Consider the following 12,285-nt stretch of genomic DNA (forward strand, 5'->3'; position numbering starts at 1 on the left):
GCGGGGTAAGGGGGGGTGCAGGTGGAGCTGAGCTGGAGCCGCTCCCGAGGGAGGGGCAAGGTTAGAGTCCTCCAGTCAGCCTCATGGCTAAAATGTCCTGGGGGCATTTTTTGTACAACACCCAAGATACATCATCGCAAGCAAAGAAATGAACAAGTCCACAAACAGGAACCAGATCTGTCTGAGGGAGCTTGGCCCATGTGAGGGTGAGAATCCTGTCCGCTCTCACCGTCCTGCTTGGTGCAGGCCCTTTCCCTGGGCCGTTCCTGGGGAAGCCCTCTTCACGCGTGGTGCTAGGGCTAGTGCCAGCCACGGGGCTGGGCCCACAGAGCGCATCCTGGCCACAAATCCTCCAGCCGGCGGGTGACTCTCTCCGTAATCACTTTTGTCCTGGGGACTCCATGAGGATCAGCTAAGACTTCACGCAGGAAAATGCAGCATAAACAGCATTCCGCCAGCACACTGCTTGGTGTGTGTGTAAGACAGACATGGCTCGGTCGCCTGGAGCGTCTGCAGGCACAGGAGGCCCGGGATCTAGAGGCCAAAGCCGTTTCCGAAAATCAGCCACGTTTTCAGCAGAAAGAGCCTAACAGCACAGGGCTGATTTAATTAAATTATGCAAATATATTTGAACTGTGCAAACTACAGAAAATAGGGCATTTTATTCAAAAAATGAAAAAACCCCACCCTACCCACATGGGTTAGATTCTCTTGAGTTTTAAAAACAGGTGGCCCTAGCTGGTGTGGCTCAGTGGATAGAGTGCGGCCTGCGGACCGAAGGGTCCAGGTTTGATTCTGGTCAAGGGCACTGATTGTGGTTGTAGGCACGTAGCCTGGCCCAGGATCTGGTGGGGGCACGTGGAGGCAACCAACCCATGTGCTTCTCTCACTTAGATGTTCCTCTCTGACTTTCCCTCTCCCTTCCACTCTCTAAACATCAATGGAAAAATATCCTCAGGTGAGGATTAAGAAAACAAACGAACAACAGAACCACGTGGAGACTGAGGAGTTTGATCAGCCAGAGCCTGACTTGTCCTTCACCCGGCCCAGCCCGCACATCTGTCCCCTGAGCCCGAAGCAGGCATCTAATGGTGGTGGGAGGGGCCTGCCCACGGGAACAGGGCTGCTGTCTAGTCAGCAGGCTGCTCTGGGGTTTGGACCCGGAGGAGGAGAGTGGTCCAGAGCGGCTGTTCAGAGAAACCCACAGGCCTGAGAGGGCAGCTGCATGGACTGTGGTGAGAGGCAGAGAGAGGAAGGAGCAGCCTCCAGCCCAGTGGCGTTTCAGCTCAGGTACACACAGGTCTCCTTATGCCAAGTGCTGGCCACGGGGGGTGCCCGGAGGTCTCTGTCCCTTGGCAATCCAGCGTGGTGACAGATTATTGTCATTACTTCAAGCTCTAAAGCACATCATGTTTATCCTTAACGGCATCAGCAATTTCCCCGTGTAACAAATTCCTAGGTTTTGGGGATGAGGTGGGGATGTCTTTGAGGGGCCATTCAGCTCACGGACCGAAGGGTCATGGGTTCGATTCTGTTGCAGGTTCGATCCCTGGCCCTGGTAGGGGCGCATGCAGGAGGCAACCAATCAATGTGTCTTGCTCACATCGATGTCTCTTTCTCTGTCTTTCTCCCCCTCCCTTTTACTCTCTCTAAAAATCAATGGAAAAAATAAAATATCCTCAGGTGAGGATTAAAAAAAAGTGGTCCTGCAATTTTTTTTTATCAGCAATTGAAAAGCATTATTTAATCTTCAGATTTTTTTTGAAAGGAGAGGAGGAAGGCCCTTCTGAAGACGCTGTGAGAATCTGTACTGTGTATGTGAAATGCGCTGACGAGGGCAGTGGTCACCCGTGTCAGCCTGGGAGGCGACAGGAGCCACGGCGGAAACCACAGAACACCCAGGCAAGTCCAGCTACAGCTCTGCCTAACCATGAGCTATTCTATAACGGGGACGGGCTCCAATCTCCAGTTCTCCTCACGGAGTCCACGCTGATGGCATGAAACCCAGGTTCATCTTTAGTGTGACATGTTTATTCTTCTTGTTATGCTTTTCTCAAAGTACATTTTGTAAGTTTAGTTCCACATTGCTGGCCACACACACTCCTCTGTGGAAGTGCCTTTCACACGGGAGCCATTCGATGTGGGGGAAGACAGGGACTCCAGCTAAACCGACCTGCCACCCTTCAGGCCTCCTGATGCTCTAGCAACCGGCCAGGGCAGGACCACACCTGTTGTTATGTCCTGTTGGTGTAGGAATCTCACCATGTGGGGAATTTTTACATGAGTAACTTCCATGAGGAACCAGTCTTAGGATTATTAAGTGTTTTTCTCGTTCAGTGACACATCACCCGAATATCCTGAATCAGACAGTCCAGCAGCTGAGCAGCCAAGCCTTGCTCATCAGCGGGGATGTAGCACGGGGTGGCTTTCATGTGACAGCCGTGGTGTAGGGTGCTTACTGTTCCTGCTCTGCAGGTCACTGCGGCCGGTCCGTGGGAGACCTGCTGTGCCGTCTGGGCTGAGGTGAAGCGATGAGAAAGACGCAGAGCAGATGCTGGTCTAAGGGAAGCAGGTTGCTGTCTACACATTCCCACCCGAAGGGAGACTAGGTGTAGTTTTCAAAAGAAGCAAGTAAAGAAAACCCACAAATCAAAAGGGGATTTCCTCCCCCCTTTAAAAAAATTACATGATTGAAAGTGGATAGAGAGATAAAAAAAATAATTTAGGAAAACGAACCGGTCTTCCCATATTACCCTCTCAAAGGTGGGAAGGGGAGGGCCAGGGGCTTTCCTGCAGCTGCTCCAGGTCGTTGAACCTCCTGCTGCACAAGGTGTTTTCTCCCCTCGGCCTTACCTTTCCGCTGAAACAGGGGTGAAGCGTGGCGAGAATGGGGCCATTCTTCAGTGTTTAATTGTGGGGATCTTCTGCCAGGAATTTGCTTACTCAGAACTATTCTTGTGACTTGCTTCTTTATTTACAGCTAGAGGCCCAGTGCATGAAATTCGTGCACTGGTAGGGTCACTAGCGGCTGCCAGCTGCCAGCTGGGTACTCCCTCCTTCCCCTGGCTGGCCCCACCCCCTGGTCGAACTCCCAGACAACTCCGTTAGAGGGGACAATTTGCATACTATGCTTTTATTAATAGGATATTGCTTGTATTTCTTAGTTTTATCCTTAGAGAAGTTTTGGCTAATAAAAACCCAGTTTGCCTCAGTTTGAAAGTTTGTTCTGATAAAAACAGAAAGCCCTTAAAAATCATTGTGTGCAGATTTTGTCTAACAGGTGAGACACAAAGCCATTTACTCAGGTTTTACGACACTAATCTCCTGTTTTATATTTAACAACAGCACATTCCATCCCAGAGATGCTCTGTCTTTTCAGCATTTTCCTGGTCACAGAGCAGCGTTCATCCTGGGGCTGCAGGGACTGCATGGGGCCTGCAGTCAGGCCATATCAGTTAGGTTTTGTCCGCAAGCAGCATGGAGGCCCTTGGGGCTCGGAGCGCAGACATGAGATCACTGTGGTGGTTAGTAATCTGCTCACAGCCTTTGGGCTGCATGAAAAGGGGAGGGACTGGTGAAAACAGAGTCTTCTGTAGAGACCACATAGGGCAGTGGTTCTCAACCTTCTGGCCCTTTAAATACAGTTCCTCATGTTGTGACCCAACCATAAAATTATTTTTGTTGCTACTTCATAACTGTAATGTTGCTACTGTTATGAATCGTAATGTAAATATATGATATGCAGGATGGTCTTAGGCGACCCCTGTGAAAGGGTGGTTCGACCGCCAAAGGGGCCGCGACCCACAGGTTGAGAACTGCTGACATAGAGGGAGTGGAGAGCAGGTTGGCTGAGCTCCTGGCAAGGCTGGTACGGGTGGTGCAGGAGAGGGATGGAGTGGACTTGAGGCCATTTCTAAAGGTTTGGGGACTGATCTCCTTCACAGGGTAACTGAAGGAGAGGAGGAGACCAGGAATGAGGGTTCAAGCTTGGAACACTGAAGAAGTAACAGGAGCAGGAACAGAAACCATCATGAGAGGGAGCTTTTTGAAGCAGAGGCAGGAAGTTCAGCTTCAGACACGCTTTCTGTGATGGCAGCAGGACACAGGCGTGCGTCAGTGCCACTTGGAAACCACTGGGCAGGGCCTTTAAAAGGGACTGGCCTGAGATGGACCGGTAATCACAACGTAGAAACAAGAGTGGTCCCCTTAGGGTAGATGCATTTCCAGTGAGAGCGTTTACAGGGAGAAGAGCAGAGGTGTGAGCACAGCCTTACACAGGTGCAGCCACGTCTGTGTTGTTGTCTTGTAACCCTCATCTGAGATGGCACTGCTCATTACGAGCCTACGTTAACAAAGATTGTTATCCATACCGTATCCCCAGCCCATAGGCAAGTACCTGGCACATGGGAAATGAAAAGCATCTATTGGTGGGGAGAGATGGAAAACAGTATAGAGGTTTCTTAAAAAATTAAGAATATTCTACCATATGGTCCAGCAAGTCTTCTTCTGGGTATATACCCCCGAATATGAAAATACTAATTTGTAAAACTATATACACCCCTATGTTCATTGCAGCATGATTTCCAATAACTATGATACAGAAGCAGCCTGAGTGTCACTGACAGATGATTGGATAAAGAAGAGGTGGCACATATAAAAATGATATATTACTCAGCCATAAAAAGATGAAATGTTTCCATTTGTGGCAACATGGGTGGATTGTGAGAATATTATGCTAAGTAAAATAAGTCAGATAGAAAAGGGAAAAACTGTCTGATTTCACTTTATTTTATAATAGTCGCCCAGTGCACAAAATTAGTGCACATTAAAAGGGGATTAATTAGAGGAAATATTTCAATATTGCTATTTGCCTTTTCTCTACAATAGAAGTATTAGAGATAAAAGAAAATTAATAAAATATATATAAAAATCTTCCTCCTGTCAGAGTCTGGGGCACGCCGCAAGACTCAGAGTCAAGTCCCCACCCACCCATGGTGCACCTCAAAATCACACGAGACCCAGACCCAACTGGCCCCACCCCCATTGGGCGAGATCCAGACCCAGCCACCCCCTTCCTTGTCAAGCCCCGCTGGGCAGGGGGCATGGTCTGAGATTCCCCCGTCAAGCCTTGCTGGGCAGGGGCTGCAGCCTCAGGTCTCCCGGCCTGGTCCCAGGAGGGGGGCACAGCCTCAGGTCCCCCGTCAAGACCCACTGGGTTGGGGGCGCAGTCTGAGGTCCCCGCTGATGGTTTGTTAAGGCTCATTAGGGGAACTTGACCTCTGCTGTGGGCACAGCCATCTTGTGTTACGAAAACCCCTCCCCCTTGGCTGTGGGTGCTGCCATCTTTGTGACAGTGTGATGGTCAATTTGCATATTCCCTCTTTATTAGATAGGATGTGGAACATGAAACAAAAAATAAATGAACAAAACAAACAAAGCAACTCATAGGTACAGACACCAGGTAGGTGGGCACAGAGGGAGGGTTGAGTAGGGGTCACATGCCTGTGGACATGAGGAAGTAGGCTTGGGTGGCGAGCATGATAGAGCTCACAGGTGCTGACTTCGAGCCCTGCACACCTGAAAGCAATGCTATTAACCAAGGCTGCCTCAATCAATTAAATGTAAAAGCATCTATGAATCAGCGACTGAATGAAGAAAGAATGTTCTCATGAATATTCAGATTTCAAACAGCCCCCAGTGTGGTCCAGCGGAGGGTGCCCGGCCCAAGGCCGGCTGCCCAGACCCAGAGTTCAGGGAAGCGTGTGCACCTCTCTATTGTTTCCCACTGCCGGGCACTGACCTGGGCTCTGACCTGGGCCTCTGGCTTGGACAGCTGCCATTCGATCCCTCGCAACTCTTGCTGACCAGGCCGGGCCACCGACTCGCGGCTCCAACTACCTTCCACCCTTCCACGGTGGGTCCACATCCACAGGGGGAGGAGGAGCTCTGACCTGGGGCTCTGACCTGGGGCTCTGACCTGGGCCTCTGGCTTGGGTGGAGAGAGGGGGTGAGTGGGGGAGGAGCTCTGACCTGGGCTCTGACCTGGGCCTCAGGCTTGGGGGGGTGGGGCAGGCGGGGAGGAGCTCTGACCTGGGGCTCTGAGATGGGCCTCTTCAGATGGGATGGAAGTCAGCGTGGCTTTGAGAGACGTCCTTTCACTTTTGCTTTCTCCCTTTGAGAAAATAGAGATTGTACGTGACTAAGTCACATAAAGATGAAGTTAAATGTAAGATACAACGCAGTTTTTCATTCCATCATCAGATCAATCACTAGAATTGACCCTTTGTTTATGACACAGTGAAAACAATCATTTCTGCCCAGGAATGAAAGATCAGCGGCCCTCATGCCCTTGCAGCGCTGGCCACAGGCACACTCCGTCCGGCAGGAGGTTGCCGCCCCTCCCAGGGCGCACCTTCCTCCCAGGGCGCACCTTCCTCTGGGGCCTGGTCCTCCTCTCTTGCAGCCCGAGGCTTGTCCTGATCTAGGTCTTTATGGCAAGAAGGTAAAATGACGGGAGAAGAGAGCGTTTAATGCCTTCACTCTGCTGTCTTCCCTGCATGACCTCCTGCGCCCCTCCCTCACCATTTGTCTGACCAGCTAAGCTTCCCCAATGTCAGTGCGTCTCACAGTGCACACCTGATGGTGTTCCTATGAGGAGAGAGGAGAGCCGGCTCTGGGAGGACACGGAGAGAGGGCTCCTTGGTGCTCCCAGTGCAGCAGGGCGAGCAGACACACAACATGTCCCTGCAACCAAGCGCTCTGGAGGGTGAGACGATGCTGTAGGACAGGTGGGAAAGGTGCCATGCTCCAGGTTACGGGGTAGAGGGAAGGGGAGCACACTCTCAAAAAGGAGGCAACTCTCGATTTTACAAAATGATGGGATTTTCTTTGCAGATGGACGAGGCAGAGAAAATAGCCCAGGCAGCGAGGCATGGCCAGTGGAAGCCTGAGGTGTGACTGCACAGGAGGAGGGCTGGGCGGGAAGGCGTGCGGAAGAGAGCGGGAGCGGCAGGGATGGGACCTGAGGGCGTTAGGCCTTGTTGTCTGATGTACACAGACACTGTGTGTCAGAGACGTTTCTAACTCGGAGGCCAATTAACCAGATGACTTAATTGAAGCCTCACAATAGCCACGTGTGTTGGACAAAGCGGCTGTTAGGTGACTGGCAGGCCAGCGAGAGGCGGGAAAGGCAGCGACCCCTGGTGCATTTCAAAGCAGAGACAAAGCCGCTCCAGCAGGTGCTGTCGCGTTGGGCGCGACGCTGTCCCAGATATTCCGTCCTGGCGCTGTCTGATTCCGGGGGACGAGAGACGGGCTCGGTGAGCTGGAGGTCGCAGTTCTGATTTAGCTGTTATTGGTAAATGTGAATTATCTAAAACATTTTGGTTTGAGAATTAAATATTTAAATGACACTTTAAAAAATACAATGTAAACTGATTGACTTATTCATAGATGTTTTCTTATTGGGCTTAGTATTCTAACCTCTGTTTGTGGTTAGAATACTGTGGTTAGAAGTGTTGTTTCAATGTCTAGGAGGTGTCTCTGGAGGAAAACATGGTTTTAACTTTGTCATGTTTAACATTCAACATTTGCAACTGCAGGGAAACTGAGCCAAGTCCTGCTCAAACCCCTGCCTGGGCCCTGCCCAAGGTGTGGAAGGGAAAGGCCACTGGAAATCAGACTGCAGTCTGGCCTCCGGTCCAGGCCTCAGCCAGTCCAGCATGGCCGCCCTCTGGGTCCGGGTTGGAGCCCCCAGACCTCCTGGGACTGGCCACCGAAGAAGCTGCCCAGGCCCCGACGGGGCCCCACAGACTTACATCACCAGGACAGAGCCTCGGGGAACGACTGTGCTGGCAGGTGAGCAGATCTCCTTTTTAACTGACACTGGGCCACTTATTCTGCCCTCTTTGAATTCACTGGGAACCTTGTCCCCTCCTCAATCTCACAGGCATTAGTCATCTCACCTCTACACTGCATCTTACTAGATACCCCCATTCACTCTTTCTCCTTCTACCTCAGTGCCCGGCCAGGGCCACCATGTACCCCTCATAAAGTCCAGTTGTCCCAAACCACAGTCACCTGCCTCAGTTTCACTCTCTCACCCACAAGGCTGCTCCATTCCTTGGACTGTAAATGCCTCATCTCCTCCATGACTGTCCCCTCCTCTAAACAGGAAATGGTCTCCTTTCTTGGGCTCGCTGGATACTTTCACCTCTGGGTTCCCAACTTTAGTCTCCCACTGAGCAAGGGACCACTCACTGAGCCTTTAGATCCCAAGGCCAGCATTCTACCCCTTTAATGCTCTAAAAAATCTGCTTTCACCTCAGCACCTTCTCACCCCTCCACCCTTACTTAACAGTCTGGCTACTATCAAAATCTGAACTCATTACTACCTAAACCTTAGCATGTTGCTCTAAGGAAAAATGTGGCAGTTTTAAATCTAAGTGGCTGGAGGCCTGGAAACTGCCTTCCTAGAACAGGCTGCAGGGCCTGCTCCATCTGCCCCCCTCAGCCTTTTCTCCAGCCTCAATGCCTATACCTAATTTTCCAAAATCTTCTCTGGCAACTTAAAAGCTTTGTAGCAATCCTGGTTTAAATGATAAACATCTAAATATTTCAACAAGTTTTAAGTTCACCTGATTTTAGCTTTTGTAACAGAAAAATCTGTAAAGTACATTTGGAACCGTTAATAGAATGCCTTGTGATTTGTTAAAGGTATGTTTCTTGAAAGTGAGAATGTTCATAAATGTCAGTAAGAAATGCTGGCTGTTTACTTTCTGGTTATCATTGGAAAATTCAGGTTTAAGAGTTGACAATAGAAGGCATAAGGCATGGACATGCATTCTGAAGGGAAAAAAAAGCGAGTTAAAGTTGTAAAATGTTTGTGAAAGTTGAAGGAAAAGGTTTGCAGAAAGTTATAAGAAGATTTGTGAAAGTTATAGGTTTGTAGGGAGAAATGTTAAAAGGAAGTTATATAAATGACACAGGCCAGAAAGCCAGGACAAACAGAGCAGGGAAACTGAGATAGTAAAACAGCTTTTCTGCAGCCGTCTAGAAAACCCTATCTTCCCCAAACCAAGAGCACTTAAGAGTAAATGATTTGAGAAAAACCTCATTTTGGTGTGTTAGATACAACTCTCCAAAACTGGTGTCTCTTTCCTTCCACCAGACCATTTGTCATAATTCTTGTTCTTCTAGCTTTTGTCCCAGTAATATTAAAATGTCTGAAACAGTCTGTCTCCACCAGGTTACACGCCTTACTTGTACTCAGAAAAAAACACCTCTCGATACCATCGTAACCTCCTTTTGTGCCCAGGCCTGTATCACAGGGTCTGGCAGACCCATCAGCAGATGAGGAATCTATAATAATAAAAGTGTAATATGTTAATTAGACCAGACAGTCGAATGACCTTCCGGATGTCATTCTGGATGTCCTTCTGGAAGAAGCTGCAGAGGCAGCGGCCGAGGCAGAGGTGGTTATAGGCAATCAGGCAGACAGGTGAGCAGTTAGGAGTGATCAGGCAGGCAGACAGAGAAGTTAGGAGCGATCAGGCAGGCAGGCAGAGGGGTTAGGGGCGACCAGGCAGCCAAGTGGTTAGGGGCAATCAGGCAGGCAGGCAGAGGCAGTTAAGGGCCAGAGGTCCTGGATTGTAAGAAGAATGTCTGACTTCCAGTTTAGGCTTGATCCCAGGAGTTCTGGATTGCTAGAGGGTGCAGGCCAGGCTGAGGGACCCCCCTCCCGTGCATTAATTTCATGCAACTAGTCTCTTGCATATATATATATATATGCAAAACCCTAATATGCAAATAGACTGAATGGTGGAACAATTGAACAACCGGTCGCTATGACTTGAGATGACCACCAGGGGGTGTGCGTGGAACATGTCGAGCGTCAGCAGCAGGCAGCAGAGTGCAGAACATGTTGGGCATTGGTGGCAGTGGGATGGTGGAGGAGGTGAGCTGGAGCACCAGACCAAGGCGGGGCAGAGCACCAGACCAAGGCGGGGCGCCAATCACTGTCATCAGGGCAAGTCTCTGGTGGTTACTGAAAATTCTTTGCTCCCATGTGCCATAGTCCCACTGGGTGCTCATACCTGCTGCTGGCACCAGAGCCGCCACTCATACCCGCTGCCAGTGCCTAGCACTGGTCCCAATCGCTTGGTACCATCAGCAGGTGCAAGCGGCAGCTGCTGGCTCCAATCACCCCTGAGAGCTTCTCTACTTCCCCCTGCTCCTGAGGGGCAATCCAGGTAGCAGCCACTGCTTGTACCCACTGATGGTGCTGGCCCCGCTTGCATCCACTGCTGGCGCTGGCCCCAATAACTCCATGCCATCAGCAGATGCAAGTGGGGTGGCACCATCAGCATGTTCAAGTGGTGGCAGTGGGAGCGGGGCTGCCAGCAGACAGGGGACCAGGGGCTGAGGCAGCAGGGGTGTGGAGGATGGGCTGAGACCCACCCTTGTGCACACCACAGCCTTGCAACCCACAGTTCCTTTCAAGGTACATGAATTCGTGCACTGGGCCCCCAGTGCTGAGAATAAAGCCCAGCCAGAATGTAAGGGACATACCTGAGTCCTGGGCCGCAGAGGCGAGCTGCGGGGACTGGGGACTTGTTTATTTTCATCGTCCCCTCCTCTCGGCTGCACCTTGTTGAATTTCATTGTCAGCAACTTGGACATTGGAGACGTGGTTCAGGAAATTGCTATTTTTCTGAGCCTGTCTTCAGGTAGAGAAATGTCCTTTGTTTTTCTTTTCATTACAAGACAAGCCAATTAGTTGTTTAATCCGATTTTGTTCTGGGTAATTCTTGGAGGCAATCGTCAGGGCTGTGGCTTAAGAGCAGCAGGGCACGTCTGCTTGGGCAATCTGATCTGTGTTCGTGGACTTGAGAGAGCCAAAATGCCCTGAGAATATTTATAAGTAGAGGATTGAATAAAACGTTATCCTTGATCTGAACGAAATATGATCAAATTGCTAACTGGTGTATTTTTTCTTTCTCATTATCCATCTCCGTCTATCTCATGGTAATCAAAGTAACACATGCAAATGATTAAAAAAATGGAGCTTGCACAAAGTCCTACATGATAAAGCAGCAGGCACTCACTCCCAAGGGCCCAGCTCTAGTCCTGCCTGAGAAGTAGCTATTGTTTCTGCTTTCTGTTCTGGCGGCATTTTTCTTTTTTCCAGGCCTCGGTATTTTATCGTTTGATTAGATTAATGGGCTTCTTAAAAATATGATGAAAAGTGAGACCGATGGCTTCCCACTGTAGGTGCCCAAATGCCCTGCAGGTTGAGGAGCCTGCACCGGAGTTAAGCAGGGCTGCTCAGCCAGCACCACCGGCCAGAGACTCAACAGAAACGTGTTTCTCCAGCGCTGGAGGCTGATGCCTGAGGCCTGGTGTCTGCAGGGCTGGTTCCCCCTGAGGCCAGAGGGAGGGCACTGTCCGCCTCGCTCCCTGTCCTCACACCGTCTCCCTGGGCCCGTCTTCGCCCAAAGGCCCTCCCCCGAGGGCGGTTGTCCTGGAGTGGGTCCCGCCCCAGTGACACCAATGTGGTGACATCCAGGTCCTGTGGTTAGCACCGAGGAGCCCACTCAGCCAGAACTGGAGAGAAAGTGTTTGGAGAAAATCATTTTTCTTACAAGTGTATGATTCTCTTACAAATCACTGAAGTAACATGAAAGCCATATATGCCACTCCTTGTTGTGCAGATCTACATAATGACAGTTCCATTGAATTATTACTTTCATAAATTGTGAAAATTACCTGCACTCCTACCCCGCAGGGGTCCAGCAGGAAGTAAACACAGAAGGCATTGCCGTCCATTGTGACCAATGGGGGGAGCGCCTCACAGGCGGACCTGTCACTTGTCCCCCCGCGGCGCCTGTGGGTGGGCAGAGCCGGGCCGGGTGGGCAGAGCCGGCCAGGTGGGCAGAGCCGGGCCGGGTGGGCAGAGACGGCCGGGTGGGCAGAGACGGGCGGGAAGCCCCGGGGACAGACACCCCTCCTCACCTGCGTTTCCTCGGTTCTGCCCAAAGCACGCGGCGCACCGATGCTCCCGCAGCCCGGCATCCCCCTGTGCCGGCCTGGGCGAGGCTCCGCAGTCCTCCCGCCACGTGCCGCCACCCGCACTGTCTGAAGGCACCGCGTCTCCATGGCCTGGGACCTCCGGGAAGCGGGTCTCCCTGACAGGAGGGAGGAAGGGAGGCCATGTCCAGCAGCCGCCCGCCCTCTGGGACTAGCAGCAGCCTCGGCCAGCGCTGTCCAGCCCATCGGGCTTTTCTG

The 12,285-nt window shown here is 51.1% G+C and overlaps 1 protein-coding gene across 1 annotated transcript in view; it reads right to left on the reverse strand.

The window, feature by feature from the left end:
• CNGB3 (cyclic nucleotide gated channel beta 3) overlaps positions 1-10,720 on the reverse strand; it is a 108,604-nt gene extending 97,884 nt beyond the window's left edge. The window contains exons 1-2 of the mRNA XM_015565628.1: positions 10,570-10,720; positions 6,091-6,172 (exon numbers count right to left, since the gene is read on the reverse strand). Of these exons, the coding sequence (XP_015421114.1) occupies positions 6,091-6,172; positions 10,570-10,680 (193 nt within the window). The 5' untranslated portion in view covers positions 10,681-10,720. The remainder of the gene's footprint in view (positions 1-6,090; positions 6,173-10,569) is intronic.
• Positions 10,721-12,285: the final 1,565 nt, after the last annotated feature.

The sequence above is a fragment of the Myotis davidii genome, unplaced genomic scaffold (genome assembly GCF_000327345.1).
Source record: "Myotis davidii unplaced genomic scaffold, ASM32734v1 scaffold272, whole genome shotgun sequence".
In the NCBI taxonomy this organism is placed as follows: Eukaryota; Metazoa; Chordata; class Mammalia; order Chiroptera; family Vespertilionidae; genus Myotis; species Myotis davidii.